General features: G+C 36.1%; 2 protein-coding genes across 7 annotated transcripts; both read right to left on the minus strand.

Moving 5' to 3' along the window:
- Positions 1-5,951: 5,951 nt before the first annotated feature.
- On the minus strand, positions 5,952-6,739 carry LOC103708097 (uncharacterized). Its single transcript, XM_008792878.3, has 2 exons — positions 6,326-6,739; positions 5,952-6,218 (listed from the first exon to the last, which is right to left on the minus strand). The coding sequence occupies exons 1-2, from the start codon at positions 6,737-6,739 to the stop codon at positions 5,952-5,954; spliced, it is 681 nt and encodes a 226-aa protein (XP_008791100.3).
- Positions 6,740-8,541: 1,802 nt separating this feature from the next.
- LOC103706582 (uncharacterized) lies at positions 8,542-17,741 on the minus strand. Of its 6 annotated transcripts, none has more exons than XM_008790741.5 (13): positions 17,355-17,741; positions 15,645-15,876; positions 13,865-13,934; positions 13,112-13,308; positions 12,932-13,007; positions 12,731-12,814; positions 12,561-12,640; positions 12,293-12,419; positions 11,273-11,332; positions 10,870-10,920; positions 10,621-10,779; positions 10,207-10,339; positions 8,542-8,836 (listed from the first exon to the last, which is right to left on the minus strand). In XM_008790741.5, the coding sequence occupies exons 2-13, from the start codon at positions 15,818-15,820 to the stop codon at positions 8,661-8,663; spliced, it is 1,389 nt and encodes a 462-aa protein (XP_008788963.1). In that variant the 5' UTR covers positions 15,821-15,876; positions 17,355-17,741; the 3' UTR covers positions 8,542-8,660. The 6 variants fall into 6 exon arrangements, with proteins under 6 accessions (XP_008788963.1, XP_008788956.1, XP_088577093.1 ...); XM_008790734.5 differs by having other exon boundaries at positions 8,542-8,839; XM_088720967.2 differs by lacking the exon at positions 15,645-15,876 and having other exon boundaries at positions 17,355-17,629.
- Between the last annotated feature and the right edge of the window lie 5,265 nt (positions 17,742-23,006).

The raw sequence follows: 23,006 nt of genomic DNA on the forward strand, positions 1-23,006 counted from the left end.
ATGTGATTGTTTCATTTGAATCCATTTTAAATAGTTCATATTTATGAACCAAGATGTTTATTTTGGATTCCTTGACTTGATTCGTGCCCTCATGGGTCACTTCAAGTCTGTCCCAAATTTCTTTTGCTGAATTACAAGTTGAAATCCTATTGAATTCATTACGGTCTAAGGCACAATAGAAGACATTCATTGCTTTAGAGTTTAATTGTGCCTTCCTCATGTCATGTTCATCCCAGTCCATTTCTAGTTTAGGTACCTTAACACCATCTACGTAAATGGATGGGATGTATGGCCCATTTACTACAATGGACCACATCTCATAGTCTTGGGCTTAGATGAATATTCTCATCCTAGCCTTCCAGTATGAGTAGTCAGATCCATTGAAGAAAGGGGGTCTTTGGGTGGACTGACCCTCAATGTGAGAAGATCCAAATGGGGTTGTCATTTTGATCTTTTAACTCTTGAGTGGAAGAGTTTTTGGCTCTGATACCACTTGTTGCCCAGATAGACAACCCAAGAGGGGGGGGGTGAATTGGGTTTTTAAAATAATTTGGCTAATTAAAACTTTGTGGATGATTAATTAAAAACTATAGCAAGTTATTTAATTAAAGCCTAGTGCTGTGAGTAATGTGCGGGGAAGAAGATGAGAGACAATGCACTACAAACACAAAGTTTTATAGTGGTTCGGAGCTAACCCTTGCTCCTACGTCCACTCCCCAAGTCTCACTTGGGAATTTCACTATAACCCCCTTGGATTACAGCCGGTTGTTTTGCAAGCTCAAACCAAACTTGTTGTTTTACGAGCTCACAACGAACTCGGTCGGTTTTTCCAGGCTCACCGACTAGAACCAACCCCGATTGTTTTCCCGGGCTCACAATCAAACCCTTACACACGTTGGTTTTAACTTGGCTCACCAACCAACCTTAAACCCCTTGATTCAATCCCCCGAATGAATCAAGTAAATACAAGAGATAGAAGAAAACAGAAAATAGCTTCTCAAAAAGCAGATTTAAAACAATATAATCGTAAAGGAGTTAGAAGCCCTCAAACGCTTTTAAGCTGGTGAAGAGGTATGGCTTCTGGAACTCCGGTCTCCTCTTGAAAGAGTGGTCGACTTGAATGCAGGAGGAGGAAGCTTTGATTGTTGGGAAGAAGTTGTTGGAGCAGTAAATGCAGATCTTCCCTTTTTCGTTTAAGAGCACTTGGAGAGCTTGAAAACTTGAATGCTTGGAGTGGAATATCTGTTCTCTGCCTTGCTACAGTCCTCTGTGGCTATTTAAGCCAACCCCCACGGAAACTAGCCGTTACTCTGCTTTTTCTGGCCGTTCTGCACACTCTGCGCAGCCTGACAATATGACCGTTGGTGGGTTGGAGTCGACTCGCGCGATCAGGAGTCGACTCGGCTGTAGCAGGAGTCGACTCACGCTTTTCCGGAGTCGACTCGGCAACTGTTCCAAATTTGAATTAAAGTTGCCGTCTTGACTGGGAGTCGACTCGTCTTGACCTGGAGTCGACTCGCCAACTTCTGGAGCTGACCTGGCAATTTTGGAGTCGGCTCATCCACTGAAGTCCGTGGATCCAATTTTGAATTTTGTCCACTCGAGTCGACTCGACTGTCCTGGGAGTCGACTCGAATCTCAGAGCCCGAACTTCCGATTCTCTGTCTTTTGGCTTATCCAGTCTTGGAGTCGACTCGAACTTCCTTGGAGTCGACTCGGCTCTCAGTTTCCGAAAGTTGGTCTTCTGCCTTTTGACGTGAAGCTTGTCTCGGAGTCGACTCGAGCTGTCTGTGAGTCGACTCGAATCTCAGAGGCAGTAACATGGTCTTCTGTCTGTTGATGGTCGCTCAGTCTCGGAGTCGACTCGCGTACTGCGGGAGTCGACTCGAATCTCAGAGTCCGAAAATCGTTCTCTGACTTTTTCCTTGTGTTCCTCTGAGAGTCGACTCTTACCTTCTTTGGAGTCGACCTGCCAACCATCGGAGTCGACTCGCGTTCCACTGGAGTCGACTCGAATCTCAGACCCGAAAACTGCTCTCTGACTTTTCTTTGTGTTTCTCTTGGAGTCGACTCTTACTACCCTGGAGTCGACTCGTTGAACATTGGAGTCAACTCGCGCACTTCGGGAGTCGACTCGTTGACAGTTTCTGAGTTGAAGCTTTCTGTCCTTCTGTCTGTTCTCAGTCGGAGTCGACTCGTACTGATCTGGAGTCGACTCGAGCTCGTGCCAGTGAACTTGATACGCTTGGAGTCGACTCGTGATACTCGGGAGTCGACTCGAGTCTCAGACTTTGGTTCAGCAGACTTCTTACCTTATCCAAAATACTATGAACCAAATCTAGAGACACTTGGACAGGATTTTCACTGAAACACTCAATTGAATTCATTAGTAATCACAAGATATACTCAAATGCTTTGAGCTCATCAAAATCAAATGGGGTTTTAATCAATCACTCCACAGTATATATCATCTGGCCATATACTGCACATTGATGAATACCATATTCTACAAATTATGTATCAATTTACCTAAAAATATATATTAACATATTACATGATTAATTTGTTTGGTGTGTATCATCTGGTCATGTAATGTGTATCGATAAAAAATATGTTCTAAAAATTAAAAAAAAAGAGGATGCTATATTTTTTCCAATCATAGAATTGACGATGTAAGAAAAGTCTTTTAACTTTTAGGTTTCTTCTTCAAGATAAATATTAAAAAAAATACTAATAAAATAAGAAGCGCATCTCATATTTCTTTCTCTAGCGCATGTCCTATATTAATTTTCTTCGCTTCTTGGACCTCTACAGTTGTCCATGCCAAATGGTTCAACTCTAGTTTGGTGAATTTTAACATGAATGGGAGTTTTCACCATCGTGGAAAACCACTTTCGCATCCATCCATCTTCTCCCCGAGCAAGGTTAAGAGAGAGAGGAGGGAGAGAAAAGCTGTGCACCTGTCCCTCTATCAGCTTGCACCTTTGGCTAGCCCCCATCGCCGAGTTCTTCTCCGTTAGATCGAAAGATAATCCCCACATGGTTCGCGTTGTTGGAGCAAAATAGATGCTAATAACATACAAATGGCATCAAATAATAATGAAAAATAGAGCTGAACAATGAGGCACGAGATAGGCTCAAATCCACTTCAAAAAACCTTTCATTTCAACCATAAAAAACTGAAAATATAACTTACAAATATGCAGAAAATCAGCAACTTGGAAGATACCTTTTCTTCTTATTGTCTTCTTCTTTTTAACACAAAAATTTGCTCAAAAAATTTCTCCTACCAAGCTCTCACCTTCCTCTTCTTCTTTTCAAAGAGGAACTTAAAAGTCACTCTCATACCATAAAACCCTTGGACTGATTTTTTCCTTTTTTTTACATAAAGTGGGACCTAAACTAACAGACTATTATAAGTACACTAAGAAACTAGAAAAATACACTTAAAAAACTAGAAAAATACGTAGGATGCCATAAAGCAAAAAGTTAAAAGAAATCCATTAAATTGGGTTTACATTTTCAACATCCACCCTTAAACCCAATTTCCAAAAGCTTTCATGCCCAACATATTCTTTAATTTTCTAAACACATTATGCTTCAATGGCTTGGTGAAGATATCTGCCACCTGGTCTTGAGACTTGCAATGCACCAATTCTACTCTTTTCTCCTTCACATGCTCTCAGATAAACTGATAGCGAGTGTCAATATGCTTGCTTCTTTCATGAAATACTAGTTTCTTAGCCAAAGCAATTGCCGATCGATTATCAACAAAAATTTCTGTGGCACTTTCTTGAGCAAAACCCAAATAGTTTAAAAAATTTCTCAATCAAATAAAATGACAAATGGTAGAATTTGCTGCCACATACTCCGCCTCATAGGTTGATAAAGTTATAATTGATTGCTTCTTGGATGACCAAGTGAATGCACTATTTTCCATAAAGAAGACATGGCTGGAGGTGCTCTTCCTCTGATCCAAATCTCTACCCCAATCACTATCGGAATAACCCACAAGTCTAAAATCATGTAAATGAGAGTAGAATAAACCATTATTGAGTGTAGCTTTGATATAGCATAGGATCCTCTTGATGATATTGCGATGTTATTAAAATAATTGTCAAATCTCGCATTATATGCTTTTAGTGCTTGATTCAACCCATAAAGAGCCTTCTTCAACTTGTACACTTTGTCTTCATGACCTACTTTAACATACCCTAAAAGTTATTCTACATAAATCTTCTCTTTAAGAAAGTCATTCAAGAAAGCCAATTTTTATTAAATTGATAGATTTTTCATTTGTATTGAGCGGCCAAAGAAAGAACCAAAATACTTCACCAAAATCAACTCCGAGTTATTGCTTATAACCTTTTACTACCAACCTCTTCAAACTTCTCCCTTTGCATCTTTCTTTGTCTTGTACACCACTTCATACTAATTGATTTTTGTTCTTTTGGTAAGCTTGTCAAAGCCTAAGTATCATTCTTCCTAATTGTCTTGATCTTTTCATCCATTGCTTTCTTCCACTTATCTTCTTGAATAGCCTCTTTAAAGAATATAGGATCACAATACATGAAGAAATAATACAAATTTAGATTACCATCTTGAGTCTCCGTAGCTTTATAAACTTCTCTCAACTTCTCACTTTGAGTGGCATTTCATTAGAACTTTCTTCCGATGATAAGAATGATGATGAAAAAGGGGATCCTTGTAAAAATGATTGTGAATCATTCTCAACTTGTGTTGGTACTTCCTCTTATTTAACTTGTAGCTCAACTAGAGTAGTCTTATTTTAATTCTAATCCCACATGCCTTCTTCTTCAAACACAACATCTCTACTTATGAACATGAATGCATTCTTTGTAATTGGATTATACAATTTGTAGCCCATTGCTTGCCCACCATAACCAAGAAAAATGCATTTTTTACTCTTATCATCAAGCTTTATCCTTCTAGCCTCCAAAATTTTAGCATATGCAATGCATCCAAAAACTTTAAAATGAGAGACATATGGCTTGAAAGAGCTCCAAGCTTCTTTCGGTGTCTTCAAATAAACACTCTTTGTAGAGCATATATTCAATAAGTAGACAGCATATGCAACTGCTTCAGCCCAAAATTCTCTAGGCATTTTTTCTCCTTTCAACATACTTCTTGTCATGTCCAAGATTGTCTGATTCTTTCTTTCGGCAACACCATTAAGTTGAGGTGTGTAGGATGGAGTCACTTGATGCATATCTCGTGCTCCTTACAATAATTTTCAAAGAGATCGGAAGTATACTCTCTACCTCTATCAAATCTCAAAATCTTTAATTGGTAGCCACTTTGCTTCTCAACAAAAGTTTTAAACTCTTTGAAAATATCCAATGCATCAAATTTTCTTTTCAAAAAATACACCCAAGTCTTCCGACTAAAATCATCAATGAAAGTAAGAAAGTACCGATTCTACAATTTGACATAGGCTTCAAAAGGCCATAAATATCAGTGTGCGCAAGATCCAATAGTTTTCATGCTCTCCATCTCATTTCTTTAATGAATCTTGATCTTTGATGCTTGCCAAGAATGCACCCTTCACACACTTGATGTACATGATCAATAAATGGTAACCCCTTCACCATGTTCTTTGTAGTCAAGAGCTTCAAGCCTCCAAAGTTAAGATGCCCAAATGTCAAATGCCACAACCAAGAATTGTCATGTGTAATGGAGCTAAGACATTTGAGTACATCATGTTGAATATGCAAAGATAACATTCTTCCATGTGACATTTTTACATGAGTAATTAAATTACAATGACTATCCCACAAAGTAAGAGAGTAGTTTTTCATATTAACACAATAATTTTTCTCCAAAAGTTGACCCAAGATCAAAAGATTTTTATGCAAATTTGGAATATAATAGACATCGGAAATAAAATCATGATTGCCATTCTTCAGCTTGATGAGAATAGTACCTTTGCTTTATGCCAGAATTTTGAAGTTGTCACCAAAAGTAACATAGCCTTGCATAACTTCATCCAAATCAACAAACAATTCCTTCTTTCCCGTCATGTGGTTGCTTGCGCCAGTATCAAGATACCATGCATTGTTTTCATTCTTCTCATTCCCATTATGAGCCAACAACAAAGTAGACGTCACCCCATCAATACTCTCTTTCTCAATGATATTAGTTTGCTCTCCAACTTTATTGCCTTGCTTTGCCCAACATTCATTGCTATAGTGCCCATACTTGTAACAATTGAAGCATTGCACATTTCTCTTATCAAAGTTTTATTGATTAGAATGATGATTAAAATTGCCTCTTGACCTTTCTTTTGGAGGAAATGATAATTGACCTCTTCCACCATGCCTTCCACCTCTTCCTCTATAACCGGAATTGCTTCCTTGATTACTAAATCTTCTTCCTTAGTTTCCATAATCTCTTCCACAACCTCTATAATTTCTTCCTCGATTCTCATAGCTTCACCTTGGCCTCTTTGAGTAATAGTAATATGGCATTCTTCCTTGACATCTTGCATAAAGAGCTTGGATTGAAGAGCTTGTTCTAAAGAACTAGAAGAATTCTTATTCAATCTATGCTTATGAACTTGTAGCATTCCAATAAAATGATCAATTGTCATAGTGCTCAAATCTTTTGTCTCTTCAATGACTACCACCACATGCTCAAATTTTGGGGTCAAAGAATGCAAAATTTTCTCTATCACCCTAACATCATCAATCTCCTCACCATTTCTTTTTATTTCATTCATGCTCAACTCCTCAAAAAAAAATTTCAAAATTTAGAGCCACACCTTCATAACTTTGTTAATATCCCTACAAGCATTCTTAAGAATTTATCATGACTCCTTTGAAGTTTTGGCATTAAAAATTTTCTCAAAATTAGCTTCATCAATAACTTGGTAGAGGGCAAATAAAGTTTTTTTATCTCTCTTCTTTGACTCTTTGAGAATATTTCTTTAACCTTCAGTAAGCCTCTCTACTACTTGTGGTGAGCAGGCTTCCAATCCATGGAGTTCTGTTCTGTTCTGCTCTGCTCGGGAGAAAGTTTACACCATCTTCATTTCCCCCAAAAGAAAAGAAAAAAACAAAACAGAGAACATCTTCAGTTAGTATGGCAACATTACAGTGTGCTGAACTTTCGACTGCATCTTAGTTATGGGGCCCACCAGAAGTTCTTGACGTGGCAGGAGTGCATTGGATGAAAATCCAGAAAGCTGTTGAGGTATTCGCCGATAAAATTGCTCCATCTCTCATCATTATGGAGTTTTGGCTGCTAAAGTTCTATTTCGAGAAGAAAAGTTGGGAGCCATCTGTCCCAGCTTATAGAACTGGAAGACCGCCAGTTACAGAATCGCATAGAAGCCAACTCTGGTGAGCTTAATTCTTAAGCATTCTAAATCCATCTCTCTACGCTAAGAAAATTGCGAGTATCCAGTTTTGTTTATTTAAGGCTTTTTCTGCCCATCTGGATGATTATGCTTCAATTTACTGCAGGTTTATAACGTGCTAACTTGTCTAGATCCGGACTATGAAAATATAGTTACGAAACAATAGAAAAATGGAAGTATTTTTTAAAAATTGAAAAAAATGAAATTGAGAAAGAAAAAAATAGGAACAAATTCCCACTCATTGAATTTGTAATAACTCCATTAAAGGAAGAGAAAGAGAAAATTAACGAGAATAAAGCAGATGTTCGAAAAAGAAGACAGCCAACTGCAACAAGAGGAATGGACTTCAATAAAATCCTTCGAGAAGATGTAGAGGCCATTAAGAACAATTTGTAGGTGGGTATTCAAATAAAGGGAGCACCTTGTAATCATGAAAATGACAGTTGTGACCATAGTAGCCACATGAATCGAAGCAGATACTGAAGTGGAACCCTCCACTACATCGGGTGACCGTGCATCAAGTAATGAAAAAGATAGCAACTCTCATCGATCCTGTTAAGAAGGGTTTGCTTCTAAGCAAGAGCCTGTCCTTAAACCAATTGGATGCGGTTTTCCAACATCAATCAGAGGCAACGACAATGACCCCAGGAACAATGCGGTTGATAAAGAAAACAGAAAGGAAAATTAGTAATACAAGGTTCTCAACTCCTGCCCCAGTTTCGCCATCACTTGCTGGATATACCATCAGTATCCCTTAAGACAAGTGATCAAATAAATAAATCAATACATAAAGAAAATTTTTTTTATGGGAAACTACACAAAACAAATATGCAATAAATCATGCAAAGTGCTTGTATTACAATGTACATGGCTGTCCAAAAAATGAAGGACAGCAAAGTTGTTTAATATAATACATGACCAAAAAAAGTAAAATATCCAATGTAACGTTAGATCATCCAGAACTTTTTTAGCATACAATATTTCAATCTGTGCAGATCTGTCTGTCAGCAAGTGAGGCTATAAATTAGCTCTCTCCTCATCACAACTGCTTTTGTGGCACTCCTGGCATCAACTTCTTTTGCAAAAGTTCTGATGATAATACAAAATGAAGGTACTCTAGGAAGCAGACGATGGGTTACAAGAGCTTAGAATGAGATAGTATGGAGACCAATCTGTTAAATTGCTTTAATCTGGACCGAAGCAATATGCCTCGAAGCACCGCCAATCTCATTATCTGATCTTTCAATCAAATTGCAACAGAAAAGTTCCAAATTCAAGATTCCTATGATCCCACAAGAAGAGGCTCCATTAAAGTCCTTGAACGGTCAGGAAGCCTTATAGTATATGTTATAATTGCTGAAAGAAGTGCGCAAGTTGCAGGAATGAGTCCTAGACCGCATCTGCTAATTGAAAAGTGACCTGCTGTGACTACATGATTGTCCATGGCAGCCGGCACGCCTGCTAGAGAAAGGGTTGAGCTTGTTAGCCGAAAATACCAATTCCACTTGAGTTTTTTCTGGCATCTCGGGAAAGCATATTATAAAATTTTTGACAAAGTGATAAACAATGAACATGAAATAAGCAAATCTCCTTCTACAGAAAGTTGTACATTGTCCCAGCAGATGTAATGAGAATGACCTCAAAAACATGCAATCAAACTTGCAACAAAAAAATAAAAGCAAAAATAAAAAACTTCATATTGTTGTTAAAAATCTCAGATAGCCTTTCCAGCATTGTAGAGAAAAGGGCTAAACTCTAGTCTTGTGGTGATTATTTTTTTTATTAATAAAAATTTAACTAACATTGATCAGCTTTAAGAAGCTTAAAATGATCTACCTCAGTATACAAATATTTGTTTATGCATATGTCCATATAGTTTTTGGAGTTTTAAGGACAATATTTTAAGGCAGCTCTAAGAGTTATTATGAACTCATAGCTCTAAATGAAATCACAGCCAAAAACCAGTGAATGAGGATACTAGCAACCATCTCAAATGTTCAATAATATCCATGATTATGGCCGATTTTTGGCAAGGTGTCAATTGACATAAGATACTCGTAAATCTGATTATAGAGTACCACACCAGTGACCAGCAGCCTAGTCACAACTATATGGGGTCACTGTATAATGGAACTAAAGCATAGACCTGAGTGATCTTAAGCATATGAGGTCCATTGTGACACACAAGTATCATTTTGACAACAGTAAGGAACCCCACCAAACAAAATGTGAACCAATGCTACCCTTAAGCTGGCATGCATGTCATCACAAACCATATTGAGAAAAGATCATTTACTGATACGTTCCTGATGTCTGGTTTACCCTGTCGTCGAGTGTGTCCACCAACCTGATGAAAGAACTTCCACTGTTCACAAACTTTTGCACATGAAGTGATAATCCACTTTAATGGCTTTTTTATCCATAATAAAACAGACTACTCGTAGAGTGATGCCACTTCGTAATTGCAACATAGGTTTAAAAATACCCTTCTAAAACTTTCATCACTCTAGCAAAAAAAAAAAAAAAAACTTTCATTGCTAAATGAGTGATATTCAGCCACATGAGCTTGCACTATCTGCAACAATATGATTCTTATTTTTTTGCAACGAAAATACTATTAACAGGGAAATGGAGGTGCACAGATGATACTATGCACTGGAAAAGAGCCCAGTGAAGGACCACAGAACTAGCATGTCAAATACTTTGCCCTCAACACACTACTACTTGTATATATATACTCAAAAGTGTCTTCCAGACAAATTCATAAAAATGTGAAATCTGAGGTATAATATATTCTATAATATCAGGCGACCGAGTAATTGATATACCTTGATATGATTCAAGAACATATAAAGCTAGCCCACATGACAACTTGTCCAGAAAACTCAGTGATCCGTAAACAAAAGCGCAACCATTCAAGTCTTCCCCAACAAGGACACTTTCCATGCTAATTGCTGTCACCTGCTTTCAAGGAAAATTACCAAACAATGTCCCATAAAATATCCATTAGGTAGTGATTTCAAATATCAACTTCTGCACGTTATTAATTTCATGGAATTTTTCACAAGATGTCAGTCTGCTGGAGCCATATCATCTTGAGCACATCAAGTAACAACATTGAGAGACTTGAAAATATAATTTTCCAATTGCTCAGATGATAATTGCACAATATTAACAAGATTGATTCAGTTGATGATGACCAGGAAGTTAAAATTTTTAGAGCATGTGATTCATTAACGCACCATCATTAATGCATTGGCAACACCAATAGTGATTGACAGAATATACATGAAACTCTGGAGCTTGCTCGGAAGAACAAAAATTCCTGCACCAGAAAATATCCAGAAAATGGCCCCACCAGTAAAGAAGGCCTTAAGGCGCCAACCAGTCCATCTAATCTCCTATATGCAGTTACAAAGTTTATTATTTGGAAACATCAGGCTACTTATTAGCACCAAATGATGTACAAGATTATGATGCTATAGTAAGACCTGAAGCATGACAGATACCATGAAGCTGCAAATGTAGATAATGGCAGGTACCTGAAAAGAACGGTTAAAAAACATACTTTTGCTCAAAAATCTTAACTGCTAGAATTAAGTCATCAAAATGCATGATGGGCATGATTGTAGATCCACACATTTAACATGATCGACAAATATTTGAGTGCATTGCCATGAAATTCAGTGGATGAAATTCTTCCTAAACATAAATAGGTGAGATACCTTGAAATTTTTGGCTAATCCTTTATAGGTATCTCAAATATTAATTAACAATGTGGCACTTTAGTCTATTTAGGCCACTATAAATGCAGCAGGAGTTAAATATTAGCTCAAATCCTGTTGTTAAGTTTTTCTCTAGTATATGTGACTGCTCAAAAGTTTGAATGCTTACCAAGGCCTTTGAAGAATGATTCATTTTCAAGTCATCAATGACATAGAATGCAAGAAGTGCCTGAACAAAGACCAGAAATACTATGAGAAAATAAGAAATTTGCAAGGTTCTAACTCTGCCTGAATAAGATTGCAGTATTTCCCTGATGCATTTGACTAAGCATTATTAACAAGTATAAAGTATTTGAATAGGTGTTGTTGGAATCCACAAGTTAATAAAATCCAAAAAAAATTAAGGAATAAAAAACATAAGATGTGGGAATATGTTATTGGCCTGGACACTATATTATAGAAACCATGAGGGAAAGAACAAGAAAAAACCCATTATAGATCTATCAATGCAAAAACACCATTAACAAAATATTGATAAAAAATAAAGAATTCCAGCTCACGAGAATAACTAAACAATGCCCTGATTAATTTAAATCATAGTACTTTGAATGGCCAAAAAAGACTGTTAGAAAGAAAAAGTTAAATTCATTTGTTGTGAAAGGATACGTTCCAGAAGCTAAGCAACCAGTATTTCAGAACACAAACTCAGCAGGAAAAGAAAAGGTGAGACAACTAATAAAAGAACAACAACAACAAAAATGGCAGAAGCTTTGAGTATGTACAGGTACTGTATTCATAGTCAAAAAAAATCCGAATATAGGATCTGTCAAATTGCCTATTTACCATATGAAAAGAAGTATGAAGAAAAGGGGCCATATATTGAGACAATAGAAAGGACAAGATGAATAAACAGACTATATACTAGGTGGTCAAGAAGGGAAATGAGAGTAAGGCGTGCATACGCCCTTGATGAACTAGGAAAAAGCGTAACAAAGTTGCATAGATTTTAATATCCTCATGGTTGATGTATACAAAATAGAATGAGGTGAACAGTTAAAATATAATAGAAGGCAACAAAGATATACCTTGCAAGTGTATACTAAACTTCTATATTGCTCAGAGCATATATTACAATATTCATTATCACCAGTGAATTGATAAAGCGAATGGAGTTGGAAAGTATTGTAACCTGTGAAACATTGGTTGCTAGTCGAGTAAGCATATAAACAAGAGCAACTTGATAGTATAAAACCTTCTTGAACCAGTGGGCCCATGAAATTCTAGAAAGATCTTTACACTGGACTTGAAGCTTCAACCTACACAATGAAAATAGAACATAGACATTTGGTTTGTGGAAAAAAAGTAGGAAACAAAGATCTGAAAATTATGACTCATCTGATAAACTAAACCTAGGACCAGAGAAAACTTAAATTATTGTTTACAAACCATCAACTTACTCCGGTTCTTTGGTTCCAATGAGAAATATGACCACAAAGCAGCATCCAATGAAAATCGACAGGTATGCAATCCAGCGGTACTGGTCAAAACAAGGGAATACAAAAGATGAAATAGACAAAAAAATGTACAGAGAAAAAAGATTTGGATATTTAGCAACATATGAACATACCTCAATCTTAACATCAGCAGATTGTTTGGCATCATATACACTGAATACAGCTAAAGCAATTGCATATAAACTGAGATTGGATACCTTCAACAACCATAGAGTGCCAATAAATTTAGTTTGAATTTTTTTAATTTAATATGGCATAAAACAAAAAAAAAAGGATGCACATGAAAAAATTTATGTACTAAGAGAGATTATGACCATTGTGAAGGCATTACGACAGCTTGCAAGTGCAACTCTGCTTGTTGGATTCAATGTGATGCAATTTACCATTGACCTTGAACAGCAAAGAAAAATAGCGTAATGTGTTTAACTGTATGGATAAAATAAAGACAGATAGAAAAGAATGAAAATAGAATTTTGAAAAATAGATAGTATTACATGTGTGAAACTTGGGTAGCAGCCCAACCCACGTTAAATATTGCAGCAAATGTGCTATACCCAATAGTTTGTACTGTAGATGAATTAGTCCCCAAGATTTTGCAGGGAAGGCAGCCACCAAAAACGGATGAAAAAGAAATGGCAACCAAAAATGATCCTCCAGCATGCCATAGTTTGAAGTGCCCGAACCGGTCTATCTGATGTGAATAATTTATTTATCAGAAAAAGACATCACAAGGGACAAGTTATTCAAATTAACAATGAAGATGTTGACCTTTGAATATTGACTAACAGAATGACAGAACTAAATAGTCCTTGTCAATGGTGTATTCTAGGTATCATCCAAGGACCTTTTGCTTAAAGTCACTTTTGTAGGAAATACGGCAATATTTATTTGGGTTAACAGAAATATATATATCTGTGTGTGTGTGTGTGTGTGTCCTCTCTAAAGTAAGCAGCAGCACCTATGAACTCAATAATGTTAGATGAAATGTCTTCAAGATCTCCACTCTCCACGCTCCTTTTTTTTTTTTGTTATTATTCATCATATATCTGATTTGGATCCATTAATCGTGTAAAAGAGCAACTTTTCTTAAAGGGTTCGGAAGAAATCAGACTATCCCAAGTATATCTGACCCGATAGAGCTAAACGTACCCAAGGTTTTCCAGATCAGAATATTGACAATTAAGAGCATCTAAAAATGTAAAAGTCTATGATATCAAATGCTGTCAAAATGAAAATCTATGATATACCAGCTCTCCAGCAAATACTGTGGCAAAGGCATCAGCAATTTGGCCGGATAGCATAACAATGGCTGCATCCCTGTATATATGATTAGCCAAATACAATATTAGAAGGTGACCAATTAATAATGCACCTTCCTAAGTTGTCTTCATAAAAACTAGAGATAACACAGGACTGGAAAGAATGCATTTATACTCAAATATGGTTTAATTTGCTTGCTACATGGAAGCTGAACAATAAAAACAGCATTTGGAAGATTTTTACACACACAAAAAAAATGCTCGCAAATCCATTAGTGTCTAAACAAACATGATATTATAACCGAAATGTTAACATGTCCAATTGCAGAGCAGATCACAATGCAGAAGATGGGCTAGAAGTTCTATGAGATAGAATAGCAAGAGTCAGAAAGCAACCAGGAGAGAAACTAACTTCAAGAAAGAAACACACAAGTCCAGAAACTACCTAAACAGTCATTGGTGTAAGATATTTAAAGAAAACATGTTGAGGATGACCAAAGTTTCCACTTTCCATGTTAAGCGCCCCATAAGGAAGGGTACCAAAAATGACAGTTCAGATCCCATAATACATAATTATTTGGGTAAATTAGATAAAATAAAACGATCTCATGGGACAAAATTACCATTTTGCAAATCATAAGGACTGCCCAAACGTATCAGATAAGATTCAAAGGTATAGAACCTCTATTCTGCAATAGATTTCTTCCACATTAAAAATAAATAAATAAGTGCAGGGAAAAAAACTAAGTTGGCTACACAAATTATCGATAGTAGAGACTCAATAAATGATAATCAAGGGATCCACCAAACAACTATCTCACAAAAAAATGTACACAATTATGTAAATATTATGATCATTAACAGCATTGAAGACCTCATATATAATATTAGCAAAGTGCTATGGTCTAGTGACTGCCAGGGTTCAAGAGATATCATTCTTGGAATATCTTCATTAAGTAGCAAAGAATCACTATAAGCAGGATTTCATTAGAGGAAGCTGCAAGATGCTCCGACATCCAGCTCACTTAAGTCTGTTATGCCATGAGATTTACCCATTCAATATTTGTAGAGACATAAGATAAATAGGAAGAGACTAGAGAGGAAAAGACTTCCATCAACAATTTCTTTCAAACATGGTATGCCGTACCGTACCGAATCGGACGATACCGGACGTACTATACCGTACCGGTGGCGTACTGACATTCAATATGCCAAAAAACTGCGTACCGTACCATACCGACACTATGCTAGTGTGGCATCAGTATAAGGTCCGGTACCGAGATGGCGGACATTGCTTTCAAAAAATTTTCATACTATCAAGCAAGGGAAAAATCATGTTTATGGCTTATGCAAAAAAAGGAAATGGCTGTAGGGCTGCAGCAATTACAGTTGCCATCACAACTTTACAAATTACAGTTGTTCTTACTTTCTAAGATACTATCTGGGCAAGAAGTGAGTTGGGAGCCCTCTTGGACACCCCTTTCTATTTGATTAATTAAAAAATCAGAAATGTAGATCTAAGTATGCAAGTGCTAGAACAACACAAATAATGAATGAACCAACCTATCATATCATGATACATCATACCATGAAGGAACATTAATGTTTCAATTGAGCCAAACGATCCTTCCATCAGAGTAACTGGATACATATTTTTCCATGGGACGGTACAAAAATGCAAATGCATATCAAGGTCAAGGCAAAGGATCTCAGGGGAAATCCAAGCAAAAAACAATTAAAGATATGCAAGTCCAGATGAAATATATACCTTGGACTTAGTCCCATATCTGTCAGGAATAACAACAAATACGTAAACCAACATGCTGATGTGATGTCATTTAGCATGTGACCAACACCATAGGAAAGTATAGATAATCTTCCTAAAGGCTCAGCATTTTGTAGTTCAGTTGATGACTCCACAATAATTGAATTAACCATTGTCATGTACAAGATAAGGGCACTTCAAATTTTTCAAAAGTGGTCCTAATTGGTCAAAATACCTGCAAATAGAAAGAAACAAAGTGAAAAGGATGAAAAAATAAAATAGTTTACGAATCATCGTATGACTTCCTAGGGGATTAATGCAATTCATAATCAAAATGAAAGTTCCTTTATGTGTATGGCATCACAAATAATTGAGATTGGACTTTGTAAATCTTAGCACTAGAACTTCAATCAAATTTAAATATTATAATGATATCTTTTCCTTGTACTTCCACATCCCCTCGGTCCCCCCCCCCCCCCACCAAAAAAAAAAAAAAAACAAAATAAAACAAAAAAAAAGCACTACACACTTCCATCTTCATCCAACTATTTCAAGGTCTAGGGAAAACAAAGACGTTGGTTTCATAAGCTTAGATTGTACATCGTAAAGGTAGGTTTTCTTCCCATGAACAAGTCCTTTAGGTTTAATGGTAATAAAACTTCTTGACCAGGAATCAACAGCATTTCGCAAAAGGCGTGCACATAAAGCAAAAACTCCATAACAAGACCAGGAAACTGTGTTAGCCATGACCCCATCATGCATCTAGTATCTAGAGCCTTCTAAAGAATACCTTGCATGCATACCCAAATTAGAATTTTTTTCGTATATATATAGGATACAAAAGGCATGGTAAATGTCCAAAAGTTTATCAGGCATCACTATATCAGTTCTTTTAATAGAGTCGCTAATTTGTGCCATTTCCACCTTATAAGGGGTCATAAGTAGTGATAGCTATTAACGATAACTCATAATTTTATTACCAAAAAAAATGTTTACTCATAAGTCCTTTACTCAAAAAAAAAGTCGGTATTCTTTTCCTAGCATGAGAAGCAGTTTGTAGCGAAATCCATCATAAACTAATCTCTTGCTATCCATGGCTTGCTTGCCATTCTTGGCTATCCCCATCTTCATATCTTTCCTTTCCTTCCTCAGTGCCCTCACGAAGTTACAAAGCTTAGGCTTTAAATACCAAAAAAATAAAGTGTCGGTAAAGGCAGAGCACAGTTAGGAGACAGTTTAACAGCTCTCATTGGCTCATCCGAATCATAGAAACCCAGCTTCAGGGACTTCCCAACGAGTGTCAAATTTAGCGGAGCCTTCCTTTTTCTAGATTGTTGTATAAAGAAGTAATAATATGTGAAGATAAAACCAGAGTCCAAGATAAAAAAGACTTCCAAACCAACCTAATTAAGTCGCGAAATCACATACTCTCTTGAAAAGCTGTGATTGGGAAAAACAAAACAAGAGGTCGAAGAAGAAAAACAAACCATCCGGTTTATCAATTCTAAAGGGAAAAAATGGCCAAGAAACCAATTCCACAAAAGCCCAATCTTTAACACCTAGTAACGCCAGGACTTTTTAGAGAAACCACAAAAAAAAAAGATTTTTTTGAGGGAAAAAATTCAAATATCGAATGCGTGAATCGCCAAAACGACTCAACATCTTAAAGTATAGGCAATAACTTCTAAATAAATGAAAAAAAAATAAAAAAACCTTTGAGCGACCGAAAGCAGCATGCAATGGAAGAGCAACCAAAAGAGAAGCCATATCACGGTTGCTTCGATTGGAAGGGAGACAGATCAAAGGTCTCCAAGGGGAGGAAAAGAAAAGAAGAAAATATCTCAACGGGGATATGTGAAGGAGAAGAAAAAGGAAGAGAGTGGTTTCGTCAGAGAGGAGGATGAGGTCGCTGCCATCTCCCTCGTCGGCGTCGCTTGTTGTTTTCTTATTAGACCGTTCCTTGGATCCGGGGGTATCTATTGAATAAATAACTGACCAAAGGATTCCGCTAGCCGCAAGAAGGGATTCCGTTTCGGTGGTGGATATGGCCGGCCTCCTTCAGGCCCTGACCCTTTCTTCGAAATTGGGAGAGGTTGGAGTAGAGGAAGTCAACCTGGCGGTATATCTTAAGTTGTCTCACCGACAAGAAGTTACTGTCCTACAGGGATGTGATAGATTTAGAATTTAACTAGATATTTAATATCAATTTAAAAAGACGCAAGTCATTAGATAGAGTTGAACAATTCAGGAGTTTTATGAGTTGTTTGGAAGTTAATTTAAAGTAAGAGACAGCCGTGGTGGGGATCTGCAAAGGAGGAACATCCGCTGCTCAGTAACATTTGCATAATGATAAAAAATTATAATTTTTTATATAGGCTGTATCGAGAGAGGAACAGAGTTGCAGTATAGATTTTTTGAATATATTATATAGCCGCCGTTCCACCCTGCACCACATTCTCTCTTTAGTCCCTTAAGTGATGGCTTAACCTTTGAGAAGTTTTGTGAGAGAAGTATAGTTTGATTGGGATTGAGAAATAAGAGTTTGTGCAAGGCAATAGGCCTAACCTGTTTTAAGATAAAATAGGAGAGGTGCTCTCGCTGTGAAAGTTAACTGGCGGAATCAAGATAATATTTCATGATTTTGAAATTATCATGTTTAAAGAATTGGAAACTAAGAATGAAAATATATGAATTAAATAAAGAGTATCGATGCATTTATTTGATTTTAATTTTAAAAATTAAGGATGTGGATAAGAGATCGACAGAGATTACTTAAAATGAAGTACAACTGCTTTGGAATGCTTGAGAGAAATCATGTAGATTAGAAATAGAAAAATAAAAAGGTGTGCATATTTTTCTTTTGCTAGATATTTGTAGAGAATGGAACGGAGCCTATTTTAGTTACAAATTTTGACACATGGAATCTAAAACAATATATTTCTTAATATAGTATAAATTACTGCATAAGTAACTCAATTTGGTAGTCAGGTAGATTCAGTATTTTCTTAGCAACAAAAGATTTTAAGCTTGAACCTTAGTCTGTTTACTTCTAAGTAATTATAGCGACAATGGGTCTCTTTCCTTTTATCTAGAAAAAAAAATTATAACTTTTTTTCTTGTTGCAATTAGATAGAATATATCTTGTGTTGCATTGAGCGATAGTTTCCAAAAGAAAACTCTACCATTTTAGTTAGACAAAAAAAAAATCCTATATCATGCTGGGAAAGAGCTAAAATAAGCCTAATATTATAATCGAGTAGGAAATGTTATGTCATACAGTTTTATTATTGTTGCAGTTAGAAGAATATCTTGTATCATGTTGGGAAATGGCTAAAATAGAAGACCAATTGTTACGGTACATTCTGTGCAGCTTGATGTAGATTAGGCTCAGCTTGTTAAGTAGGCTCGTGGCATAGATCAAATCAAGTTATTAATGATATTGTCTTTGGTCTCGAAATACAAGTTTGTTCGATACTTTGATTAGGAATCAAGTAGGTGATTGAAAAAAACAGGTTCATATGGACCATATATCCCATGTTGTCCAATCACCCACCACAAGCCAATGCATGAAGAAGGGTGATTGAGATAAGCCTTGCAATTACTATAGAGGATCCTGATACCAAACATCTTACATCTTTGGATTACAAGAAAATTGGGGACAATTTTTTGTTTCCAAAGTCTTTAAAATGCTAATGGAAAGAAAAATTATGGAATGAGATTAAATTAAATTAGCTGCATTAGAGCATCTCGAAAAAGGAAACCACCAAATATTTTTTTCCTTAAAAAAAGCACCAAAGATTTTCAGACCTAGAGTAAGTCAATGCCATTAACCACATACTTTCGCTCTTTTTAAATAACATTTTATTATGCATTAAAGCATGGATCTTAAAGAAAGAGAAGGGATTTATATATATCATATATGTAATGGACCCTAATTCAACTGTATTAAATTACATGTGATAGCATAATAGGTTGAGGCCTCATTTCATTCTCATCCTCAGCGAACATATATAGGTGAGGGTGTTAGTTAATTAACTTGGTCGGGTCTTTTATTATTGATATAATATATTTATGTTTGATTTCTTCTCTCATTATATTATTATGTGGAACTTTTGCCTTTTCAAGTGTTATATATATATATATACACATATACATATATACATACATACATTATGTATGTATGTATATATGTATATATGTATATATGTATATATATATATATATATATATATATATATATATATATATATATATATATATATATATATGTATGTATGTATGTATGTATGTATGTATATATGTATATATGTAGATATGTATATATGTATGTATGTATGTATGTATATATGTATATATGTATGTATGTATGTATGTGTATATATATATATGTATATATGTGTATATATGTATGTATGTATATGTATATATGTATATATGTATATGTATATATGTATATATGTATATATGTATATATGTATATGTGTATATATATATATATATATATATATAAAATAGAGAGAGAGTGAGAGAGACATCACATTCAAATTGGAGCAAAAACTTTTTCAACTTTAGAGGAGAAAGAATATTGCCTCTAATTATTTTATAACTTCGGCTATTGCAGAAATTATTTTGTTGCCGATCAAACCTTTAAATTTGAATGTATTTTTCATTGCTACCATATTTTTTTTCCAAAAAATGAGATTAATCTTAGCTAATGATGATCTATGGTTATAGTTGGAAATTTAGGTTAATCGGTATCCATCCAATTAACCACCCTCCCCCCAAACCCCTACATGGCTATCCCTCCTCCCTCTCTCTCCACTTCCCCCTGGTGACCTCTCTCCCTCCGCTTCCTCTCCCTCCCTCTCTCATCCAACGATTAGCGAAAAAAAATAAAAAAATTATTTCATATATAATTTTAGGAAGCACCATAACAAAACCTTCTTTAAATTAGGATTTTTAATATTTAGCATCGGCATAAACAACTAATACTATATAGCTAGTATGGTGCTAGGGTCAAGTACAATGAGCTGGTTCCCTTCACTTAGTTATTGTCTTTTTCAATTATTAGGCCAATAAAGTTTGCATTATTATTTCTAGTTCCTACATAACTATAACTCGGCCAAAACTATGATCGCTGCATGTAGAAAAATAATGTGAAATGAAACAACTAAATTATCTCCCTCCCTCTCTCTAAATCATTAGGCACCTCTCTCTTTCATTGGATCCGTGCGAGAGAGGGATACTCCACATATCTTTACAACCTGACTCCAATTCTCGTCCAAATTATAACGAACCTCTATTATTCGAGTCTTACCCTTTGGATAAAACAAAACCAAATTAAAACTTCCAATCAGCTTTATCCTCCTCCATCTTCACTCTCTCATTTCAATCACTTCCTCTCCTCAGCGATAGCACTTCTACAAAGTATAGTTCTACTGAATATCTGTGCGAAATACTATCAAGCGTGTAATAACTGCTTCCACAAAATTACTAGCACATCAGCATTTCATCAAACTCTACATTATTCAAATAATCTTCTTCTTAAAGTCAATGTCGTCTCATATAGAATCCCGCCATGTTGACCCTGCCTCCAGCCTCCTGCCTTCCCCAAGGAGCCCCTCGAGATTACATCCTAAGATCACAGAGGTGCCTGCCTTGTACCTCGAAGAGCAGGGAGCGGCCGGCCGCTGCCTTGTACACTGCCCCTCAAGTGTATGAGAGAAATTTTGAAAGCTACCTCATGCCTACTAACAAAAGCCTCCTGGCGATTAACACCAAACATCTGGAATCGAATCACACTCTCATCGACGAGGATTAATACCAGATATCTGGGATCAAATCATGCATTCATCAATTCGGTTTGGATCCTTCAGTCATCATCACTGGTGTAAAGCTTCATGATGGCTGACCACTACCAGCTGCATAGCTATTTAAAAGCAAGCATTGGGAGAATATCATACCGTCTGCTCCTCGAAGTATCTCATAAAACTACTAGGTTTCTCTCTAACTACATGTGCTGTTAGATCAGGATACCAGACCGAACAGAATAGTAAAACCTGTACCATATTAGTATTGATATACAGTACGAAAAACATGTCAATACTTATTATGCAGAAAAAATTCTGTACCATACTATACTGATACATACGGAATCCAATTTCGAAACGGTACATTACATAGCATAATTATCTCTTTTTCTTCCTCTTGTTCAGTTTGATGGGGAACCAAAGGGAGATAAATGACAGATTAACGTAATAGAACCGTCCAAGAAAAGATTTACATGACGCAATCGACCTCCAAGCAGAAATATCCGCTAGAATCACAATAGCCTAACGCACTTGAGAGAATTTCATTCCTCTAGCAATCAACTTCAGGCTGACTTCAGCAGAAAACAGACCACAAGCAAGCAGTGAATCAAAGACCTCGAAGCAACGAATAAGCATCTAAAAAAGCAAAGCAATATGCTGCTCATCCAAAAAGCCCGCCTGTCTTTTGGCAACAACAATAACAGCTTTTTTATTACCTAAATCATATTTTTAAGGCTCGTTTGGTTCGCAGAAAGCATTTTTCCTTCTAGAAATATGATTCTGCTCGAAAATATCCTTTTAGCATGTTTGGTTAAACATAAAAAATTGACATATTTCCAAAATGCTTATATTTGATTGACCATCCACTTTTCTAGAAAAGTTATGTATAATTCCTATCATACTCTTACCCTTAATAAAAATTAGATCTTTAATGCCTTTTTAATATTGAAGGATCTTTTTGAGAAAAAAATAAAGATGGAATGATTCCCACCTCATGAAAAAAGTAATTTTTCCATGTTTCTCATGAAAAAGACTTTTCCATAAAATGTAGAAATCATATTTCCATAAAAATACAACTTTTTTATTTTTCTCCTTTAAAAACTTCAACCAAACACAAAACATCTCATTACTTTTTCGTTGACTACATTTTCCTCTCTTTTTTTCCCGCGAACCAAACGAGCCCATAGTGTCCCTGTAGCCCACGACTTTCATAACTGGCAGCCACAATCTTTTCATTCCCTTATCACAAATTAAGCAACAATTAGGTGCAACCACAGGGCAGAGAATTCAGAAAGGTCAGGCCCGATCCCAAATCCCAATAGCATAGTAATTGACCAAATAGCTGAACAAACATAATCTGTTTTTTCAGGAAAGCTGAACAAAATAGAATCACATCCGCTATGTTTCTATCCTTGCGCCTACAATAGAGACTGCCACAAACATGCTTTTGCCCAGTTTCGCCACCCGGAGAGCATGCCCATTGATACATAAAGACACTTCTTTCTAGCCATTACAGATTCAACACCATTTTTCTGCATGTGCAATTAAAAGAGAA

Source organism: Phoenix dactylifera, chromosome 1 (genome assembly GCF_051530095.1).
Source record: "Phoenix dactylifera cultivar Ajwa chromosome 1, Ajwa_hap1_PhDact_Kaust_v1.1, whole genome shotgun sequence".
In the NCBI taxonomy this organism is placed as follows: Eukaryota; Viridiplantae; Streptophyta; class Magnoliopsida; order Arecales; family Arecaceae; genus Phoenix; species Phoenix dactylifera.

Coding starts and splice junctions, on each gene's coding strand:
- LOC103708097 (XM_008792878.3), bottom strand. CDS start 6,739: ATGAATGAAATAAAAAGAAATGGTGAGGAGATTGATGATGTTAGGGTG. Junction 6,219..6,325: donor TGGAAGGCATGGTGGAAGAG/GTCAATTATCAT, acceptor AATTGTTACAAG/TATGGGCACTATAGCAATGA.
- LOC103706582 (XM_008790734.5), bottom strand. CDS start 15,820: ATGACAATGGTTAATTCAATTATTGTGGAGTCATCAACTGAACTACAA. Junction 12,420..12,560: donor ATTGGAACCAAAGAACCGGA/GTAAGTTGATGG, acceptor TTCATTGTGTAG/GTTGAAGCTTCAAGTCCAGT. Junction 10,340..10,620: donor TTGCCAATGCATTAATGATG/GTGCGTTAATGA, acceptor CCTTGAAAGCAG/GTGACAGCAATTAGCATGGA.